General features: G+C 40.9%; 1 protein-coding gene across 1 annotated transcript in view; it reads right to left on the bottom strand.

The window, feature by feature from the left end:
* The window catches only part of LOC139722278 (uncharacterized), a 91,632-nt gene that overhangs the window by 61,332 nt on the left and 5,272 nt on the right, over window positions 1-25,028 (bottom strand). The window contains exon 2 of the mRNA XM_071633587.1: window positions 1,105-1,203. Coding sequence (XP_071489688.1) covers window positions 1,105-1,203 — 99 coding nt within the window. The remainder of the gene's footprint in view (window positions 1-1,104; window positions 1,204-25,028) is intronic.

Genomic DNA, 25,028 nt, shown 5'->3' on the forward strand with positions numbered 1-25,028 from the left:
GAGGGACACAATGATGCGACTACCGTTGCATACAACTTTCCTAATTTCGTATATATAACAGCGGGCACATATGGCAGGTGATCGGACTAAAATGGTGCGTAAAAGCTGATGTGTGTGTTTCTTCCATAATGGTGGAACTTTTCACAAACTATTCATGAGTTGCACTTGACCTTGCACAGATCTTAAAACCTACAGACACAAGCATTCAACAAAACAGGAGGCCTAAGTGATAACCCATCCCCCACCCCTTGCTCTTCCCTCCCCCCCCCCCCCCCCCCCCACAACATTTAGCATGCCTTCCTATTCCTTGTCAGCTCCCATGGCACGGTGCTAGAACTGGAAGTCCATTAGCTGCCTTCCCTGGAGTCTCTAGCACACAGGCAGACTTTCTTAAGGACAACACCGGTGTGCATCGGTACCATGCATGCACATAACAAACGAGGAGGGTACATTCTGTCAAGTCAATGAGGGCATCTCATTGTCAAGGCAGGGCACTTCCACCCTTGATTAAGTGAAGGATTTTTCTGTCAAAAGACCGCAGTGGAAGACATGAATTTAAGGGGGGTTAGTCTGCGGGCTGACCAGATATAGAATGATATGTATTTGGCACAACTGATCCCTCCAACCCACTATGCCACGCTGACATTCAAATGATTTAAAAGTGAAAGTCTAAAAAAAAGAAGTAAATTGTCCATGATGCTATGATGTTTGTGGATTCAAATTCGGCAAACAGTGGCACAAAAAAATGGATGAGTTGAGGCATGAATTGATACGGCAGAGATATTTTGGATAAGATGGCGGTGGTGGATGGGGGTGGGGTAGGGTGGGGAGGGCAGCTGGAAGATTGGTAGTGGCTTTCCACAATGCTATGATGTTCTTGGATTCCAATCCAATTCTTATGAGTTAATTCAAAGAATGATTTGATATGGCAGAGATATTTTGGATGAGATGAGGAGGGGTTGGGGGATGGGGATGGGGGTGGAGGATGGGGGTGGGATAGGGAGGAGGAGGGGATGGTTGGTAGTGGCTATCAGAATGATACAGATGAGAAGGAGGAGGAAGAGCTTTTGGCTCAATCCATGCATGGGTAAGAGGATACCCTACCTCGTCCATGGCTTTGACGTCAGCACCTTTCTGTAGTAATTCCTGAACCAGTTCTCGGTTGCCAATTTGCGATGCGCACATAAGAGATGTCTGTCCGCCCTAGCAAAAGGTGAAAATGAAATAAAAAGACCAATAACATCATATTAATGACATGTCTGGGCCCAATTACTACTGTCAGTATCAGAACAGAACAAATAAGTGATCACAGTTCACTGTCGATATTGCAAGTAGGTATGAGACTACACAACACAAATTTTGCAGCTGACATCACTGCAAATACCTTGGCAAATGAAATACACCAATCTTTCATTTCTTTTTTAACAAAATCATGTCAAAACAAAGAGTATTTTTCCTGTTCCTTTTTTTCACACAAGATGACTTACACACCAAAGTAATGATGAGAAACAGCAACAATTTTATTTTATCATGCCATGTGCTACGAGCACCTTCATTCCCCAAAGTACATGTTTACTAGTCACACATGAGCATCAAATTTACACCATAATTATGATATCATGTGGTATGCTAACATCTTCATCGGTCATTCTCATGTGGTTAGTTAAATATGTCCAGGGATGCAGTTCAGGAGCCAAAATGGCACTTGCAACTAAACAGGGACATTACGGGAGTTGAGGCGAGTTCAGGTTGTGACTCTTATTGCACCACATAAACTGCCTCGTTTTAACGACAGCCATAATCAAGTGCAGCAGCTTGTTGATAGCGTTACATATGGCGGGTGTTTGACTGCAGATATTTATGGCTCATCTTCCGAGCGTTTACGAGAGGATTGGCGGATTATTAACGCACCATGTTCACTTTTAGATCGTTTTCTTTGGACGTCAACCTAGTCACTTATTTATGTTTAAAGTAGAGCAATATCGACTTCTGCCTCTGAAGTTACATCTCAGAAGTGCAGGGATCGAATTTTGTGCCATATGGTCCAAAGAAAATTACATTGTCTTTGGAAATAAGATTTGCAAAATACATTGACATCTGGGGTGCATATTGATGGTACATTGAGAGGGGAAAACAAAATTTGGTTTGTCAAAGAAATATATTTATATTAAATCTGTGAGCTCTAAAAAAAAAACAAAACACAACAACAACATCCTACGCATTGTATTTATTTCCCTGGCAACACAACTCGACACACTGCGTGACCTTTTACAACAGTTCATGTTACACACACTTGGCTGACTATAAGCTCCAGAGGGAAAATCTAGCAAATGAACTGTTGTGTGGCAACAAAATCACGATAGCAACACAGCATATTTGTGATATTGACAGGAGAGATACCATGTAGGACACACAATATGGTCAGTTTGTCCAAGGAACTTCAAGCACATGAAGCTCCTTGGTATGTCAGTACATCATTTAATAGAGCAGGGCAACAATGAATAAACATTGTATTATCCACTTGCCTGGATGGGTATTCGGGTAAGGGGACCCCACATACTACAAAGACACGTGTCTGTTCATATCTCTTGCCTAGCAGTAAATTTTTGATTGCCCCGGGCAAGCAGTCAAATTGGTTTATAGGACCCTAAACTGCTTTTTAAGGAAACCTTTACAGTAGCCATGTTTTAGTCACATGACCGTGACATCACTGGAATTGACATCGACATCGTTAGCAGATGCCTGACACAAATATCAATTCTATCTTCCAAGAGAAGTCAACTACATCTCTCCTTGGGATTATCACAACATACTGTGATAGCTGGTGTCTAAAGAAGAGTCCTGCAAAACTTTTTTTTTTGCATATTCTGAATACTTTGCAGGCATATTTCACAAAATGAGAGTTGTATCACAATTTCATGGGAGGTTGAATTAGCAATCGGGAACCCCCTTTCAGCAGAACATGGTAAATTCATGTTGGTTTATACATACATCGCTCTCATAATAATAATATGTATATTTTGGCAGGTTATTAAATTTGCAAATATTTCTGACTCGCAAAGTTCACAAAAAAAAACCAAACCCAAATGATATGAAGAGCTTGACTGCAAAATGAGTTAACTTCATTATTGTGGCCGCGAAATATTTGTGATTACGGCTGCTATAAGACAAAGACAATAATAAGAAAATATAAGATGCTTTTAAAAATAACTTCAACAATATTCCTTGTTATCTAACACTGGAAAGGGATTGTTTTGCTCTATCTGATGAGGGACTTACAATGTACTTTAAAATGCTTAAAACTGGTGCTTATCACACATCAAACTCTCAAAATATTCACCATCTACTGTATGTCTCCGGACAAAATATAGAAGTAAATTCCCATGCCCATGTCATAAAATACTATTTAGCTCATGATTTTGTATGCCAAAGAGCAAACGGCTATTTAAAGATTCTCGATGAGTACCCTGTTAGATGACTAAATGTTTGGACAGTCATAACTTTGCTGCCCATGATGTTCAAGTTGTGCTCACACAACATTATTATATCACTGATGTGTATTATCCAATAATGGGGGGGGGGGGGGGACAAAAAAAATGGAATTAAATCTTCAGATTTTATCCTTTTTAAGACACAATGGACTTGTCATATATTGGTACTTAGGATGAATTGAATTCTCTACCCTTTCAGCTACACTACATAAAGGCAGAACTTTATCGAGAATCATACAGTGTCACAAACGCATTAATCATTATGCCACTATCTCAATAATCAAAATTTACTCTCGCAATAAATTGATATACAACCTGAATGCCTCGCTGCAAATCCCATTATCGATGTTAATGTCGAGAATATGGCAATGTCGTTACCCATTCCGGATAGGAAACTCGATATATCGTGCAGTTAACTACATGTACAATCACAAAAACAGCCGGGGTATGAAAATGAACCACTTATGAATGTCTTGTCTTGTCTCAAAGAGTTTATCAAGCTTTCCTCCCAGAGGTAAATATGCAAAATTGCCTCAGGCAATGGGAATACACTGATAAGTGATGATGCCATGTTGAGAAAATGAATTAGTACAAATTTCATATTACAACAATGTCCCCATCTTTATGGCACATAAGATAGAGTCTATACAGATATATAGACAGATAAAGTTATGATAACATGATCAACTGTGATTATCATATTCAAATACATAACTTTAGACCTCAGCTGACCAATGACCATTGGTCAAGGAGTCTCACACGCTCTGATGACACCTAAAGCGCATGACATCTCAACAAAAATGCACTGAAACACACGACTAAAAGTTTATCTCACAGACATTAATAGGTGGTATAACTAAACAAAAAAGCTCATTTGCTAGGATTAGGTCATACATTCTGGTGATGCCAGCTCCTGAGAGATTTTGACATCACAAACAAACATACGCACACACACCTACACACATATGTAGACAAAAAAAGGAGTATTGCTTTCATACAAATTCTGCTCTTCAGAGCTAAAATCTCAATAGAAGGAAGACATAATTCTTTTAGATAAGCATATCACTCTATCACAGGTGTCAACAAGTAAGAGAAATGAAAGGGGGAGGGGTGGAGAAGTCGCATGATTTGATGAACACAAAAGAGAAAGGATTCACCAGCAAATCAGCCGTTCTTTCCGAGGCCTGTGTGCTCGGGAACGGAATCCATCTAAATGTTATGCTAATGAGGAAGATGAAATTCAGAAGAGAAAATGCATCTGTGGCTGATCAGAGAATGTCACGAAGCTTTGCTACCGCAAACCCGCATCCCATTAGCCGACACGCCGAGCTGCCAAATCTGGAGTATCCACGCATGTACGCCAAATGCAGCGAGATGACTGACGGGAATCGCGCTTTTCATGGCAACATATGAAATTCCCGAGTAGAGCCTTTAGGCATAGTATCGCCACTGTGTGCTGTTCCTGAAATCTGGTTAGATCCCAAAATCTCCAGTTATTCCTTCAGCACTGCATGAGGACGAAATATGAAATGTCAGTATGATTTGAACTGCGCAAAAGCAATCACTTGCTCTCCAATACGACACGAGCTGGAAAGGACAGTGTATTGAAGTCACTTTCTGAGTATGGTCACACTTAATCCCGGGATCACATCATGGGTAGAAGTCATAACAAATCCCTTTTAGCCTCCAGCATCCCCCACACCTCCTTAGATGTGGTTCACTCTACCACCCCGGGGCAAATATGATTCCTGACATCTTGGGAGGGAGACAGCACACACACAGATGCTGCCATGGGGTAAAGATGCAAAGGCCATACCAGCCATAGTCACTTGTGGATGCCGCTGAAGATGCCGCCTTCAGATCTCCATGGAGACACGGCTTAAGAGGCAGGTATCCTCATCACTCTCGGCACCACGGGATGCTCACCAAAGGCATCACAGAACCATGGTAACAAGAACAGAAGGGGTACAAGATGGTCCTGGAGGATGATGACAGTGATGGGGGGATGAGGAGAATGAAGTCACCGCGGTGACAGTTTCTTCCAGTGATGAGCTGGATCGCTGACGTGGTTGGGAGAAGCAGCAGCGAGTAGCAGACAGGAGCAAGCGGCCAGCCACTTGGCATCTCATCATAACTGGAATACGCTGGCTGACTGGGAGATCCCTCCGCATCTTGGATGCTGCGCTATTAATTCCCGCACACGACAGAGAGCAATGCGAGGGCAGAAATCTTTTCTACTCATCGGCTCACCAGCAGCTAGTCTCCTCTCACCAGTCTTCTTATGCCAATAAGGAGACCGTTGCCGTGATTATTGTCTGCATCATCATACGGTTGCCCTGCCATCACAGGGCATCGTTTCAAATGTCACCGATGAAAAGTTTTGACTAAAATCTAATCGTGGAGTAAATGTCAAAAGATGACTTTTTGCTTTATCAAGATGTATTACAAGATGGCACCAAACTCTTCCTCTCTGAATACTGCAAAACAAATCTGACTTCTAGACACACAGAGAGAGAACATTTTCAATCCCCTCCCCCCCCCAAAAAAAAGACATTCTAAGGGCTGAAAGTTGATGTCTGTTTACATGGATCACATAGGCAAATGCTTAAATGTTTCATTTCATACTCCAGAGGCCTAACACTCAGAGACTACGAGGGGTTTCAGACTTACAAAAGAACTTGTCTTTAATCATATTTCTCAAAAAGCAGAAGTGGTTCTAAACCTGCTTTTGAGTTAAATAATGGAACGTTCACATGATATACAGACTTGAATCTCCGCGCCAAATGCAAAATGAAAATGGCATTCCATACAACAGCGATGCCACAACATCCATACCTTTAAAGAACACAACTCTTAGGACACTTTAATACTGCCTGTGCAAGAGTACATATATGGTGGAAGTGAATATAAGTTTATTCTGAGCATCATCACTTCAAAGTTATATCAGAGATAAAAACTTTCAGACTGCATAATGCATACAATGTATTTGAAACACTCCCAGACCATTGCCCTCACGTGATATGTAAAATATGTGTAGAAGGAACATAATTCAAGATTGCCTTCAGACTTACAGAAAATATTTAATCAGCATTAAGCATTATCTTCTCAGTACATAGTACAAATGAGTGATCATGTTTTCGTTGTTTGTTTGTTTTGTTTGTTTATTTGTTTGTTTTTTTGTTTGTTTGTTGTTGTTGTTTTTTTTTTTTTTGGGGGGGGGGGGGGAGTCTGCATTTCCTTAATGTTTTCCCATCCCTCCATCCTGTGTACATGGGAACTCTGTAATCAGCAGCTGTAAATGGCCGTGCTGGGCAAGAAACACCCACCAAAAAGACATGGCCAGAGCATGGTCTTCCGTTCCACCAGCACTCGGCATCATCACGTTTTTTAGCCCCCCCAGCCCCTCGGGCAGCCAAGAAGCACCGGCAGCCAGCAGCGTTTGGCACCTCTCTATCAAATAGAGGGACAAAGCTGCATTGATTTTTATTTCCTTCTTCTTCTTCCCCTCGTGTTTGGTCAAGGGGGAGCGGGAACCATAGACTGCGGCCAGGTTTGCGTTTGGTGTAGAAATGTGCTCTCCCGAGACAAACCGAAAGAGAGCAAGAGAGAGACACGCGTGCGCGTATGCACACACACACACACACACACACACACACACATGCACCAATGAAAGATTAGAAAAAAGAGTAGGGAAGAGCACAGATATCAAAGAGGAAAAAGGGAGTGTGAAAAAGAGCGGGAGAGGGAGAGAGGGAGGAGAGGAGGGGAAAAGTGACATAGTGATAGATTGTGTCACAGGGATATGCTTACATATGTGTGCAGGAATGCAACTCGAGCCCCATTATTTCCCTTTCCGTCTCGCTTTCACGCTCTGCATCTTGGAAGGAAGACACTACACTTGTGCGAGGTGCTCCAGTGTTGGAGCTTTTATACAGACTCTTGTTTTCTTTTCCATTCTGGAAATGTCCATAAGTACAAGTGTGTATGTGTGTGTGCATGCATTAATTGCACGTATATCCACGTGAGCTCCTCACCCTGCATACTATGTACTAATGTTTGTGTAAATGCCTACATTGTAGATGTCTGAATGACAGACAATTAGAGGAAAAATGTAACATCATTGTCATCTGCATATTTTTCACAATATAGACGACATAAATCAGAATAATGTCGATGATGATGATGGCAATGATAAATAGTAGTAGTAGTAAGAACACAACAATGATGATGAAAATGAAAAATAAAAATGATAATGGTGATGACAGTGCTAATAATAACAATAATGATAATAATAATAATAGTGATATTAAATGTTATCATTATTATTATTATTATCATTATTATTATTATTATTATTATTTTAATTATTATTATTATTATTATTATTATTATTATTATTATTATTATTATTATTATTATTATTATTATTATTATTATTATTATCATTGTTGTTATAATTATTACATTATTATTATCAATATTATAATCATTATTAGAATTACCACCATCATCATCATAAGGTATACTAATTTGATTGCTGAATCATATCATCTGCATATATTCATATACCTCAACAGCAGTAAAACAACCTACTTTATTTCAATCTGTCTTTTTCTCTATTTGTGTGTCTATCTGTCTATCCACCCATCCATCCATATGCCATCTTTCCATCCCTCTATTCCATCCATCTCTCTCTCCACTTATCTCTATCTACCTACCTATCTATCTATCTATCTATCTATCTATCTATCTATCTATCTATCTATCTATCTATCTATCTATCTAACATGTAGACATACAATGTAATTATATGCATCTCTCTCCATTGACTCCCCTCTTCTCTGGAGTATTCATCCTTTCTTCCATCTGATCTGTCAAGCACAACTCCTTCTCCATCTTCTTCATTTGCTCACCATCACACTTCGTTAGGAAGCCAAGCCGGTGACTCCATCCTGCCTACAGTGTGCCATCCTAGCATGTCATTTATATTACAACCCCACTTCACGTTGGCACCACCGGTAACCTGCTGCTGCATCGTATGCCTCCATTTGCTCGCAGAAAAAGAAGATAAAGAAGAAAAAGAGAAGAGAGAGGAAAAGGGGGAAAAAAAAGAGAGAACAGCATGCATTCATGCCCAGCCTCTGTGCATCAATTCTCTCTCGGAGAGCTAGGAGGGATTGACGGCAGGAGCATCATATCTATGATGGGAGGATGCACCCATCTCTGTCCAAAGGAGCAACACATAGATACACACACACACACAAACACACACACGCACGCACACATACATACATACACCATCACACTTGCGCTGAGATGGAGGAGCACACGATGATTCGCAGTGACTTGTAAACACACAGGCACATGCATGCTGCACACAGAGGCTGCACTGGTGCGCCTAACCCACCCGCCCCGCACTCCCCCCCTCCCCCCCCCCCCCATGCATCCTCCCACGGGGAAGACGTTGTTGATACTTCACTCAAATCGACTTGCTTAATGCGATCCGTTGCGAAACCAGTTTGTCCGCTGCGCCACGCAGAGTGACGTTCCCTCATCCGTGCAGGGAGAAGTAGCCATTTGAACTTCCCACATCGCCAAGTTACAAACCCGAGGTGATCTTGCAGAATTTTTGAGGTGATGCGGATGAGAGGCACTGACTGTGCTCTGTTAGGAGCGTAACGAGCGGGGTGTGTGCTCAAAACCATGACATTTTCACCGCCCCATTTACCACCTAGTTGACTAAGAAGCTCAATATTCTGTCACGCTACAACATATCCAATATGAAACTACTGTCAGGAATGCCTAGCCTTCAGTTCTCATCCATTTGACATGCAAGGATTATGTCTCTTTAACCCTCTAGGAGTGTCTGTCTCAAAATGTCATTGCCACTGTACATGAAAGCTTTGCCTTTGGCAATGGTGGGGTTTAGCTCTTTCAGGGCTGTTTGCGAACATGTTTACAGTTGTACTGTAAGATTGCTGTGTTCCTGGGAGGGTTAAGAAAGGAGAGCAGTGTATGTCATTACAGAAAGGGGTAGGACCCCATTCACACTTGAAGAACGGACATATTCCATACCATATCTTAATCAGACATCATACCATGACTTTCTCAATTTTTATGGATTAGGAGAAACTCTCATGTCTGTATGAACCACATCCAAATCAACAACCATCACCAAAAAACATTCTTACAGTTGAGGATTCTTTCTTTGTTTGGCATTAAATCATTTACTCTGCTGATTGCTCATCATGACACTCCTGTGAATATAATCATGATCGGTGAAAACTACATTTGTACACTCTGGACAACATAAGGCATACTGTATTGAACAACTAGATCTGATACACCTTAGAATGATCTTTTTCTCACAATGACCTCATGGCTACCAACCGAAATAGATTACGCGTCACATGTAAACAAAAAATTCGACCCAACACTCTAAATCTATAAAACTATGTGGTAAATCAAACAGAAGTATTTCATCTGTTCTGTGTGTGCTCAACTATTCATATCACACCGATTGGACAGATATAATGTGTATATCCTCCGCAGTGCCTGAAATAGCAACAGCGATAACACGTCTTTGTGCGCCTCAATGACATAGCAGTAGAATACCCAAATTGAACCCAGCGCCCTCGGTGCCGACACTGAGTTACGCAACACCCAGGGCAGATGATTTCCTTATCTCAACAAACCCATTACTTGCACTGGCACTGCACTTTGAAGTACTTCTGGTAACACAGCTGGGTTTGTTATGTTGTTTTTCTTCCCTACCTTCAGTAGGAAACCTCTCTGGTATACATAGAAAGCACAATGCTTTTTTTCTTCCACACACAAACGAAAACTGAAAACAAAATGCAAATGATGCTTTGCCAGAACAATCACATTTGTTAGCAAAGACGAACACTCTTTGCAGGAGGTTTCAAGACAGCAGCAAGAAGCTGTTAATGCATAGAAGTTTCTTCTTTTTTTTTTTCCTTCTCCACGGCAAAAGCTAGGCCTTACCAAAACAAAGCACCTGAGTATTCCCCGAGCCAAATATCGGATGGACCGCAGAGCGAAAACAGAGCAGTAAATGGACTGCAATTTGCCCAGTCCCATGCTGACATTTGGAATTAGAATCTCTCGATTTCAATTAGCCATCCACATCCTCTCTGTCCGCGGTGTAAACCTGCATCAGTCTGCATCAGCCACTGTGAGCCTTGGAGGTACTCATGAACAACAGTGACACAGGGAACATAGGAAGATGCTGCTTGAAACATCTCCCGTCGCTTAGCTGCACATCGGTCAAAATGTCCATCTATCTGCCTCTTATGAGCTGAGAGAAAAACTTTCACATGGCCCTATTTCATCTAGAGACTGCTCAGAATTATAATCTATCAGCAATACAAAATACAAGGACCTGCAAAAGGTAGCATATGAGTTTAGGTTAGCTGAAAGTGAAGCATTGTCATCATACATGTCTTGGTGTGACGTGTGTCGAAACTACAAGCTTAAAATTCAGGCAATGTCATCATACTCAGACTGCAGATGCTATCAGACATGAGTCCCTTCATACACTTTTCATCTCTTCACACGGTGGATTACCCATTTTGTGACAAGTTTTAAAACTGGGTTCCATGACATTTGCTCCTGCGACAATTACTCCCATGAAATATCTGCATGCTGTGCCAAACATAAATTCTATACCACACAAACTTAACACTAGCCCTAATCCTAATCCTCACATGAAACTAAACCTTTAACCCTAACACAACCCTAACCCTAATCCTAAGTCCTTGGAGAAAATAAGACTGGAGCAGCTGTCGCAGGAGCATACATATGTCGTGTCACCTAAAACTGACAGTTAACTTCAGCTTGACAATAGCATGAAATATGTCCTCTTTTTTTCTGTCTTTGCTTTTTCAGTATTGCAAGCAGAAAAAGGAGATAAATTTGTGATGATAACCAAACTGGGATGCACAATGGAAAGCATGACTGCCAGAAAGCATAGTATGTGATGGTATAAATCACCACTTTTATGTTTTACATGTTGCTTTGAAGGGGTGGGTGGAAAGAGTTCAAGCATATCAACAATTTATCATCTTCGCAGCAAACAAGTGTACAGAGTCCTTCTCTGTCTCCACACATACAGAGAACAAGAAACAGACAGGCAGTCAGACAAACAGACAGACGATGAGACAGTGCTAAGATAGTATCTGAGACCACTTACATACATGGGCGTGGTACTCATGGCATTCATTCCCTGATGATGCAGGATGGGCCCTTCATCCAGCTGTGGCAGAAAGACTTCCCCCACCTGTGGCAGGAAGACTTCATCTCCATCCATGTCAGAATTCAAGGCAACCACTACGCCACTGACCAATATCCCTGCCAAGATTGCTACATCCACTTTATACGACCACTTACGGAGTTAAATATTGGACTTCATGTTCAGTAGAGAGGGCAGTAATCATAACCACATGAAATGGACCACGAACCCCCGCTCCCCCAATCAAGTGATACTTCTTCTTGGTCAATCTATCCAGGGATGTTACAGATAGCACAATCTACGACTCCATCCTTTTTGTCGCTGTTTTTTCTTCACATATTTCATGTACTAGTATCCTGTGACGTATACTCTATTGAATATATATTTTCCTTTCCAAATGCCTCAAGCAGACAGCATAGGAGTCTGGTATATAAAGCCGTTTGATGATAACAACACAAAAATCCACGTTGAGAAGCTTATTAAGGTGATGTCTCCGACATCTGGGACAAGCTTTCATAGCATTCTGTCGTTAAGCAGGCATCACGACGTCGGGACAACGGAGAGTTGACATGCCGGGAGCAAGAGTGCCAACACTGGGGCATTTGCATCAACCAACCATCCCTGGAATATGAAGACGCTGCATTCTCCTTCATGACACTGCGACTACTATTCTCTGATAATGGCAAATCGGACCGGTAAATTTTCTTCCAATTCGCTGCCAGCAAAATCTATCTAGCAATAATATCAATCGCCCAGAATCTTTTGTGGCTGCGTTTCTGCACTCTCCAGCATTCTTGGGCCCCTTGGCTTGTCCTTGCCTCCTACTGTTCATCCACAGCCAGCGAGAGAGAGAGAAGACTCCCGATTGTCACGGTGATGCAGGTTCTTACACCAGTTACCATATCACCAGGCATCTATGCCAAGCATTACGGAGCTACATGGTAGCACTGTCCCAAGGCCTGGGACTTTTCGCAAGTATTCCCCCACCGGTGACTGCAAAACGTATCGCCTGTCCAATCTGATTCGCATCAGGGCCTTAAGGATGCAAAAATCAGAAATGTCAACGTTCCTCTCCCCTTATAGTTCATCCGCCACCTTTTGGCACTCGTGGTAAAATGGAGGTCGGGCCCTAGATACAAGGTCTTTAACTGTTCTAAAAGCAATGGGCTGATGAGAAGCTCACATATGAATAATCAATCATGCAATAACAGCCAGGCCCAGACAGCAGGCTCCAACATTGACAAAGCTAAGGCGTATCTTGAATTGTCAGACTTTACAAGGTCAGGAATGAGATCACAAAAAGGAGTATAAACGAAAGGTGTATCATCAAATAAACTAATTACATAACCATTAATGAAGTCAGAAAACATATAATGACCAAAATTGAATCAACCTCTGACATACCCATCCTACAACAACAACAACAACAGATAAGCAATGATATGTCATGTATAACAACTGAAGTCATCAATCATCCACTACACTGAGCACAGGATCAAGTTATATGTGAAATAATCAATTGAATAACTACTAAATGGTATAATATTTAATATATACATATATATCCAAATGGCACAATATTGCAGTAAATATAGAGAATTATATCTTTTACCTGCTTGAATTCCTTGTTCAAAAAAAGGGGATAACATTCTTTTATCCATACCTATCCTCATCATGGATGATGTTCATCTCCAAGGCTAGTGTCATTGTTAATATAGGATGCCAAATCCGGATGTTCAGGAACTACAGCAGGTGCACAGCCTACTGCCAAGGTATCACTCCTATCCCAGTGCCTTGGATGCAGAAACTCTGAGTAAACTCACTGACCAGCCTTGATTTAGTCATTCATCTCTTGACTGGTACCACAAATGAGTTTACATGCAGACATATATGCCACAGGCTTCTGAAGCTATCTGAAGCTATCTGAACCTTTAGGGTAGATTCATTTCTTTCGAGGCAATTAATGTGCATTTCTATGAAGATTTCAAGTAAACAAACAGTGGAAGAGAGGTGGGAAGATATCACCATAGAAAAGTAGATTGTGACTTGCATGATGTAGACGCACCATCACATTACAGTTTGGTGAATGCACTTATAAAAAGAAAATACAGGAAATCAGCAGTAAGGCATTAACTCCTAAAAGTTCTGAAATTTTTTTAAAAGTAACATCTCAAACATAAAAGAACCACTTTCAATTTGTTCTGTAGAAATATCTCAAACATTAAAAAAAAAATACTTTCAATTTGTTCTGTGGAGAAATGTCTCAAACATAAAAGAACTACAAAAGGCATTAAACTAAAGCAATTGTGCATCTAAGGAGAGGACATATCACCTTTTTGTACTGTATGAAGGTCACATACCTAACACACTTTCTCTTTGTCCTCAGTCTACCCTCTCTGTGACCCAACCATCCAAGCTTTTCATTCTGTTCCTCTCATTAATGTGTCAGCTGTCTATGGCATACACAAACTTATGACAGTCATTTATTGCTACTTAGCCTTCTCTCTGCCTATTTCTTCTTCCACCTTCACTTTACATAATCTCTTTGTTTTTGTTTTTTGTCTTTCTCATCAACTGCCTGAAGTCTCTCGCTCATTTCCAATCTCTTTCTATCATTAGTTACGTTAACATGAGGTCCCTTTGACTTCAAGTTCAGCTTTTCTTTGACGATAGGCTCATAGTTGAGTACCATATGCAATTGAAAGTTAGCTATCTTAATTCACTACTGAACAAGAAATACAAAATCCCTCAGGGTTTACGCTCGATCCACAAGCCACGGGGGGGGGGGGGGGGGGGGGAATGATGATGTGATATAAAGCACTGTGAAATAACTACATGTAGTTTGAAATTATTGAAATTGTAATTGTCCACACTCATATTTAGGCGTCGTGTGGACATGACCATCAATGAACTCAAAAGCTAGACCTCTCCATGAACCCCCTACCCCTCAGCTTCCAGGTCAACCTCCAGTTCATGTCGTACGCAGCTGTGTCGTCACACATCATCAGGTTTCGCAAGCGCTGCATGCGTATATTTCTTCCAGTTCTGAGGTTCAATCATCGAGTGGGACTCGCTCATACACATGTACTTATGGGGGCAAGAGTTTATCATCGGTGATTAGCTACCATCAGTGATTACCTTCATCATGTGGATGCACATCATAGTTAAGGGGGCATGTTCTTATCTTTGACGATAAGCTGCCATCACGAAACTATTACGTAAAACTTGTCTTTATGTTGTCTTGAATTACTGCACGGTATCCCACCCTCTCCAACCCGCACAAATATACACGTAAATTGTATCGAAAAAGTCTATCATCCAACTTGAGCTTTGCAAACCAGCCACATTAATGTATCGACACAAGCAATTTATCACTGCGCATTTGATCATGGGGCGCAGCAAGTGATTTCTTCCGAGTCTAAGATGGACAGCACGTTCCTTGATTGCACATAAAATTGGAGCAGAAGAAGGTCAGGCCCGACTAACAACATGAGCTATGACTCTAAGGAGAGCCATTCCAATGAGTTTCCCTGAACGCCTGCTTTTGCCATGACTCAACAGAAGTGATACGATTGCAAGTTTAATGTTACAATGGAACGGCCAGTATGCAAAGGAGTGCTCTTTACCGAGACAAGCTGAAGTCACGAGGGGACTTGGTCATGAATCATTCCAGACATCTGATTTCATGATAAGACACTGAGGAATAAGATCACATCTGACTCTTGAGAATCAAGATATTTTCTGGCACATATAAATTTTAGAAAACTCAACTGAGTGGGCAGATGTTACTCGGAAACTTAGAAGAAACATTGTTCTCCTCTGGTGTGACCGAATGGCTCTAGGAGCAAGCGCACACACACCAACATCAAGGTCACTGCAAACATAACCAACAAGTGTGGATATTGAACAGTAGAAGCGGTTATGTTGTTGCCACATTGGCAATTGGATACAAATATGCCAGATTTGATGAAAAACATGCTATGTGAGGTTTTTTAAACATGAAGTCAAGCTTGAGAGTACTCACCGTATCAGCAAGAATGCAGGCCATTGTGTGTTTTAAAGGGATCAGAACGACAGTGCAATCAAAGGAAGACAATGTTTTGCCTCAGTGCCGTACAACTTTCGTCTGTAGAAAACACTGTCCTCTGGACGATGTTCTGGAACTACGTACATGTATGCAACGCCGGAAATTAGATTCCTCTTGGGAGCTGAAGTCCAGAGTAAAAAAAAAGCTGCACAAACCCAACGTGGCTGGTAGCAGATACATGTCTTGAAGACAACTGAGTGGTGGCATGTGAGTAGAACGCTGTCATAATCCAACGATCCCTCCCATACGGACATTCACAACATACACGCTGAGACATGGGCAGGCACATGGTGGGGCCTTTTCAGTAGGAGCAGGGGTGCTTGGAGAGCATATCAAACTTAATTAGTGCCACTTTGGAGAGCAAACAGGAGCCAGATGCGCGCTAATTACAGGTATATTGGAAGAGGCGAGTGGAAAGTTATCTTTCCTGTCGGCTCAGCAAATTTGTCCGTAGATTAGCGCATAATAGGGGGGACGATGGCAGTGAAATGGAAGATGCGACGAAAAGTCAGCGTCCCAATTGGCGCATTCTGGACACGGCAAATGTTGCAATCACTCTCGCATGAGGAAAGGTGTCAGAAAACTCCAAGCGAAATACTGCCAACACAGCATAACTCTATGAGCTTATTTACGAGTACATACATTACAGTTATGACTACCCTTGGCGCAAACTAGATACCACAGCCTACCGCTGTGTAGAGCCAGGATCTGCCGCTCTGCAGACCGATGCCAATACATGTAATGAAGTTCATTTTATCTGTATGCTGCTGTCAATCACAGAAGTACAATGCCTCGGTGCCTTGGCCTAGTAAAGTGAAATGCTCCCCATCTCAGAGAGTCTTGCTGTACCGGGTTACATGTGATAGAGAAGATCTCGGCACGGTCCTGCAAAGCCCTCCTCAGCCTCTTGCTGTGATGGCTCTTTAAAGACTTGATCCTTCTCTCATCACCACATGATAGATGTTAAGATCTCTGAGAGAGAAGTGAGATGCACCTCTGTATCCATACATCAATTCATACCATGCAATCGAACACATCCCATTGAAGCTTTCTTCATCTTTTTCCTCACAAACAACAGTAATATGAAACTGATAAATAGTTACAAAAAAGCATGCTATTCTGTGCAAACCTCTTATATCAACAACATCATATCATCTACCTGAGCTCCATCACATTGGACTGTTAGACATGGAATATTATCTCAAATCGCATGGTTTAGAGAATAAACAGGCTGCCAACATGTACTCAAAAAGGATTCCGGCATTTTGCTTCCATCAACTCTGATGGAAACCATGGCCAGATCAGTTGGAAAAGTGGACTGATCCTTTAAACTAGCAAACTGATGAACAGGACCAACAGAGACAGGAGAAGATTGTGACAATGTGTCAAAACAGCCATCAAGTGTTCAAGGACGCAGCGCAGCGAGAGAGGGGGGAACGACACAGGGCCTGGCTGAGATGAAGACGAATCCTCACCGTCAGGTTCAAGGAGGATTGGCTGGGGTCTTTCTTCCTCATCATCTCTCTACCTATCTCTTCATCTCCTTTTTCACATTCTCTCTCTCTTCTCTCCTCCCTAATCATCCATTCCATCAATCTCTTTTTATACCTTCTTTAAACCTTTCTTTCATAATCTCCCTATAACTGACCAAGGGTCCTTTCAAACATATCGACTTCTTGTGTATTCATACGATGTATGGATATATACACAACATATTGATATGAGACCATTCAGACGTAACACCCATTATTCGATAATTGTATGGGAGCATTCAGACGTTGCGCTCAGTTGAGCTTTCATGGGAAGCTCAATTAAATGTACAAGTCTCTCCATTGCGCAGAACAAACTCTGTGCAAGTTTTGCGCTTCGTGTTTATACTTTGTGCTGGACTCATCTGTAGTAGAGGTCGGGCCCTAAGCGCATGTTGCGAATAAGCCCCACCCACTTACATGACGTATGGATACGCAAAAGCTTTCAGACGTTTAAAAAATGTTGTACGGTCATAGCATAATCATACGAAACGATACTAAAAAAAAAAATTTTTGAAAAATGTGCTATACTGTAATGACGTATAGATATGCAGGCATTCAGTTGGGAAAAAGCGTGCTACATCCATACGTTGTACGTACATATTTTATACGAGAAAACTCTCGTCTGAAAGAGGGGTCTCTGGAAGCTCTATCTTGCTCTCTCCAACTACACCTTGTACTTGTTAACCCCCCCCCCCCTTTCCCCCTCTACCCATCTCTTGATCTCTCAGCTTCTTTCACACTCTAATCGTCTCCCATCATCACCTCTTTCATTACCCCTCTATACTTCTCTTTCCAGTGCCAGAAATCTACATGTCTCTCAGTCCAGTGACCCTCCTCTTCCTCTTCCTCCTCCTCCTCCTCCTCAATCCTGAAAAGTTCACCATAGCATCCTCAAGCACGATCATCATGCTCATTTCTCTTGTTGTACTACATCGCATCACCACTCCATTCTCTACCGGTCTTCTTTCATTGTCTTTTTCAAATTCTTCAAATGTATAAAACATATTCACGATGCTACCAAGCCACATGCTACGCAGAAGGGAGTCCCAAAAAAGAGACAGGTGGGGGGCAATGGTGTCATGATTTACTACATGGAGCATGTAGAAGTGTACTACAACCAACAAGACATCTGTAATAAATGAGATGTTGGTGTGTATGAACAATATACTGTTTACAAGCATGCTTCTTCTCATACAAGAATATTATTGTAAAACAGACATCATACTCTCTGTCACTCCTCAACGAAATGTAATTCGGAGTCATGTGAAGCTACGCATTGCATTTGACTACAGCCCCATAAAAAAAGACAGACGTAGAGCACAAATGGTATGTATGTTGATTAAAAGTTCAATGACATGGAAGCATTAGTCTTGTTCCATACAGGCTCAAGACGTCCCCATCACATATTCCTCTGTCCTTCTGTTAATCCATCTCTGTCGATCTGTCCATCTCTGACTCTTTCTTCCATCTTCTCAATTCTTCTCTCACTCGTTTTCTCTCTCCCCCCCCCCTTTAATTCTCCCTCCTACCCCTATCCGGGTTCTATTCCAAGCACTTGTTGCCCCCCTTTCCCCTCCTTCCGGCATTTACCGGTGGAAGCCGATCTCACACCGCGAGCATTGCATAAAAGATATGCAGGTTGTGAGATGCAGGCGTCTCTGGTTCATGTGCCGGCCAGGGTGATAGGACTGACCTCACAACTTTCGTGCATGCACGTGAATCCATATTACCTCACACTTTTGTGTATCATATACACTGTAGTATGCAGTTTTTAACTTCACTGCATTGTATCTGATATCCCATAATGGAGCCTTGGACAGCAAAATTATTGATGTCCTTTCCTAATGCACCTTATTGACTTATTAAATATTCTAAGAGCGAAAGGGTGGGGGAGCAATATGAAAATATAGCTATTACACCACTACTCATATGACTTTGGAGATAAAGACACTAATTTGAGTTTCGAGATAAACACCAGGCAACCATTCCACTTGATCTACTTCATACTTTGTATACTGTCTTTTTTTTCTTCATTTTACCTTTTGTTTTCAATGTAAACAAATGAATTCAAGAAAGTAGGAGCACTTTTGAAGTCAAGAGGAAAGTCACATTCAGAGATGCTGAAGGTGGGTGCTGTGTTGATACGTCTTATTTTCGTAGACACAAAGACAGGAAGGCGTGTATGAGACACAATGGGCTAAAGCACACATATCGTCAGCTGAAAAGCAGAAGGGTGCTATCGTGTTCAATGATTTGAGCGTTACTAAAAACGGAACAATCAATTCTCATGACATAAAAAGCTTATTTCACCAAAAAGTGGGGAGATTTCTAAGCACTGTTCCAAATATCAGACAAAACAGCTCTCTTGTGGTTTTAATTTCTTTTTACATTTTACTGAAAATAAAAATGATTTAAAATTGATGTCATACTGTAGATGAACTCAAGCTCTACAAAATGATACCAATAATTCAATTACCCCCCCCCCCAAAAAAATTGCGATAATGCCCTTTTGGTTCTCAACTCACAACATATAACCTAAACGACTTAGACTCCATGCCAGATCATTCACACAAAGTTAACCATTTCACTCGAAGGTATTCTAAGACTTTAATAGCCCAAGTAAGAACCAACAGTAATTGCATGATTTGTCATCCTTCGAGTTTTCAGTGGAAGTGCTAAGAAAATAATCAATTTCTCCATCCCTGTGATGGGCTCCACAATACACTAGAAATCAATGACACCAATACTCTGATAACCAACAGGTTCTTATCCAACGAGTTTTGAATTACAAAATCGTATTCTCTGCCGGGTCAATCAAAGCTCTCATAAAAAAAAAAAATAGGACACTCAGGCAACTTTCTTATCACCACATGTCTGTTCACTGTTTTATCCTGAAGAAGTTCATTTTATCACATGATGCACTTTTATATCATGGTGATCATGATGGACATGATGCTATACATGCTTCCGCAACTCCACTATTCGAGACTTACATGTACACACCATGAAAACGTGCACATTGTGTTGTAACTTTCGCACATCTATGCCATTTGGGAAGTAAAGGTATCAAACAAGATCTGCCTCTGCCACTTTTACTAATCATAGTACCAATGGGAGGCTAATCAGAAGTGTAAAACTGTTGTGTCCCTTAAACGATAATCACATATTAATATAGAATGTTCAAACAGCTGAATCAAACTATGGCCTACATTCAGAGGACTTATCCACACTTGGCAAAACATGTTTATTCAGTTAGTACAGTATACCATCAAAGCCAGAAGGAAAAGAGGTCTCCGGACAGGTGGTCTTTAAAGGCCAAGTCACTAGTTACACTACAGCAGGTTTGGCTGCGTAAGCAACCACATACATAGGCAATTATACCATAGCAAATTAGTTCTTACATTTGAAAACATTGCTCTGGTCTTGGCTCAAACACATGAAATTCACCTTTGACCTCTGAACTCTTGATCTCAATCTTGAACCTAAAATTGTCTGAGGTGTTTACAATACTGCTTTGCCATAAAAAGGTCTACAAATAAGAATAAATTCTTCTTGCATGATATGAAATTTAATTGTGATAAAACACACAACTTGTTATTGGAATATGAGTTGAAACGATGGAAAATATGCCAACTATCCTCGAACTGAAGCACTCACAGTAGGAATGCAGTTTAAACTTTACGTCACTTGTTTCGTGTCAGGCATCTGAACAGACCCTAAAATCTTTCACATCAGGGGATGAATGTTTCGGTCAAAATCTCTCTCTTCTCCCAGGCAAGAATCCAAATCCTTCAACTTTCACAAACAGATGATCAGATCCAATGTTGTCTGGAAAGAGAATCATGACTACATTTAATATCTGACAGGACTTGCGATGTGGGCATAATTAATATGGCATTATCGTAATCACATCAGCTCCAGCTGGCCCCCACCAAAGGCATGCACAGCCATGCTCCACTTTCAGTGTCTATCTCCATGGCGATAGGAGTATCCATAGCAACATGGTCACATGGTAACATGCTCTCAGCCTCAACGAATGAGACAAAAACAGGAGGAATTGAGTTTTATGAGTCCCTTTGTAATCCACTTCCCTCTCCACCCACTCAAGAGATTTGTTGTGAAATTTGAAGCCGCAGCATTTAGAACAGTCAACTGATTAAAATCAATTATCGGAACGCGTCATCAAATCCTCCACGGCTTCCTTCCCAGCACTGCTTCGATCCCTTTGCATTATCCAGCACAACATATCCTCACTAGGGGAACAAAATTTGCACAGGCATTTACACAAAATTGGGGATGAGCCTTTTTACACAAAATCCTTTAAGACACTGTCATATACTTCCAAAAATTAATTCAGTACAACAGATGAATAAGAGCAGTGGGTGGCATTAATTTCACTGACGTCAGAAGATATGTTCTGTTTGTCGTTTTTGTTTGTTTGTTTGTTTGTTTTTATACCCCATTAGGGTAAAAGACATGACTGAGTATGTGTCAACCCACACAGCAGAAGTCCGACCATGATACACGACGCAAATGCATATTTTGCGCTGGTTACTGAGTTGGAAGTGGGATTAGCAGTACCGTCGGAATTCCCTGTGAATCAAACATGCCAAACAATACACACAACATGTCACATGTCAATGACATGGGAAATATCTAAACTCAATTGTTTCTACATCATACAACCTATGTACTTTCTTTTACAGATCAATAACAATGTACATAACAGTGTTGATGATATTATCCATTTCAAAAATTTTACAGCTGGGCTCACATCTGTTTTGCCCAAATAAGAGTCAGAATAAAAACAGACCAAATAAATCACATCAGAAACAAATTGGAATATCTAGGTTCTGACAGAACAACAGACTTAATCCTTGGTATAATATTGACATTTCAAGTGGACTTTATACCAGGCCTTTCACAATGGTGATTGGTCTCGTTGAGGCTGGCTTCTGAAACAATGGTAGCCAAGCCCCCAACTCCTGGACAATACAAATGCTTCAAATATGCAAATGAAGACAGATAGAGAGAAAAAAAATGTAAATATACATTACAGTTCAACCTCGATTATCCGGCCATGTCGGGACCGGCGCTCATCCGGATAAGCAAATTGGCCGGATATGGGAGACACAATGTTAATGTATAGCTGCCATCCAAGTGCACTGGCAGCTAGACAGGTAGCGTACCCCGCAATGGTCGTGTAATCTATGCTAGCCTGTGCAAAATTGTAGTCCCTTCTTCACAAAAATGAAGTATATCTTTATGTAAAAATCATACATGTTTTACCTCATTAGATACTGAGAAACCTATCATGCACATCTTATGAAATTAGTGAAATAGATCCATGAACGTCACTGTTTTTTCTCAATTTTTGGATGGAAACAAAAAAGTAATTCACTGCATGAACACGTCCGGATAATAGAGATTTCCGGATAAAAGGAGGCCGGATAATCGAGGTCGAACTGTACTTGGATTGTGTAGGATAGGTGCATTCTTTAAAGAAAACAAATACTGGTAGAGAAGGGTAGATGTTGCACATTAACTACTGAAAGCAGGTGCCAGCAACAACACTGTCTGAGAGGCAGAAAACATGCTGTGGGCGTTCTAGTTCTGTTGAAATACAATTCTCAATCAAGTTTCCAAATAGGACAGTGAAAAAGCACCAAAACAACAAATCCCACAAATTCATACATTCAGATTCCTCTTATTTTTGTTTTATTACCAATTAGGACTTGTACGCAGACTCTTCATTTGTAAGGTAGACATTAAAAAAGGAAGCAAGTAAGAACACACTACACTAGTGCCTCTGCATTTTGAGATTATTATTCATATCTGTGCAGATTCCATTCTCTACTTAGGGAGTTTGGTAATGTTTTATAATGAAATGGAAATTCACCTCATTGCCAATGGAATTTGGGTAGCTCTGTACACAGTCAATGAGAATTTCAGGATCACATATGGAACAGGTTGATCACACAATTTTTGCTCAGTGTTCTCTTTTCATTGAAGTGACAAGAACATTAATACTGAGACTACATACATGTCAAGCATCTTTATTTTCTTGTATGTCCGATTAGATCAGAACAGATTCACATCATTTATAAACAAATGGCGAATCATTCAAATAAAACATTTTCACACTGTATAGGGGATTCCCATTACAACAAAGTCCTCGGAACCAGCATTTTTCTTTCGTTATTTCGAAACATTATTAAAAAGCTGAACAATACACTATAAAAAGATATGGGACTACAGACAATAATTTGGAGACCTAAATGATTATTTCATTATAATAATGAGGGCTTTGTTACAACTGCATCCGCATTATAACGAGAGTGCACTGTACTGCCATCGCAGTCAATCCTTTATCATCATCACAGGGATTATCAAAGCGGGAAATGCTGTTTGTAGAGACTAACAGTCGTTTCGTTGCTCTCTTCGTTTGCATGCCAGCACACTAGCAGTCAATAAACATCTATCTAGTGACATCAATCTCTCTTCCCTCCCTTGTCTGCATGCCAAAATAGACTGAATTTCAAGGAATCAAACGATGCTGGGGGGCCCCCCTTCAGATGGCATCTAGGTCTGTCCTCAGACGCCCCCTCCTTTACCGTCGACTTCAAAAATATGTCACCCCGGCTGGAAACTGTCTGTAACAGTTTCTCTTCCACCTTCATGTAACGAAAGTTTTACCTCCAGTTCTGCAGTGCCCGTCTTTTCTGGCCTGTTCTTAATCGGGTACATGTGTCTACAAATCCACAGGTCATCTGCAGGTGGTACAATATGTATTATTAGAGCATTCCTTACATCTTCCAGCTTTCCTTCAGTATTTTTGGGTTGGTATTTCTGGAGTCGGTTTTGACAGTTCATTCTGATTTTCTGTTCCTAAATTAAACCTCTCAGATTTACATCATCTAGAGCCTTCCTTGATTTCTTTTTTTTTTAATAGCTTGAGGACTTAATTCTAGGTAGAATTTAATTCAATAAAACAACAAAAAACGCTCATCCTGTGCCTTGTGTCACAAAAGGAGAAATCTTACATTGTATGATGATGTAAGAAAATAACATATATACCATCACTTAGAAATTACATGTGTATGCTAAATCGAGCCCAATCAATTGTCATCACCAATTGTCTTTGTGGCAGCTGTGATTATCATAAATTTCCATTGTTGTAAGACTTGCAGTGGACAAGATTCACGGAGCAGAAAACACAGAAGTATCCACTGGCATCCACACTTTCTCATGTGACGCATAGTTGCATTTTAACTGCATTTTTTCCCTCTTTGAAATGAAATCAAATGGGCTCCCTTGCACAGTGGAAAGCAATAATTCAGTGAGGAAAACTACTCCCAAATGACACAGTGGCAGACACATGATACTTCTGTTTGTCTGGCTATGGTAAATTATCATGACATTTAGCACAGCTCGGGCCGGGCAATATTCGATTTTAAACTTTCACTCGCTGCTGCGAGTGGATGCCTTCAATCTACGGCTATCGTCGTGTGTCGCACACGATACAAGCTCTTGTCACGGTACAAGTCCATCAAAATCTTGGAGGCCCTGACCTACATTGTATAATATATTCTTACAAGAATAAATTGCACATATAGTTTTGTTGCAAAAGCTTTAATTCTGACAATAGCTTACAAAGTGTCTTTAAT

Source organism: Diadema antillarum, unplaced genomic scaffold (genome assembly GCF_040938485.1).
Source record: "Diadema antillarum isolate AM-2024a unplaced genomic scaffold, OU_Dant_1.0 scf00000162, whole genome shotgun sequence".
In the NCBI taxonomy this organism is placed as follows: Eukaryota; Metazoa; Echinodermata; class Echinoidea; order Diadematoida; family Diadematidae; genus Diadema; species Diadema antillarum.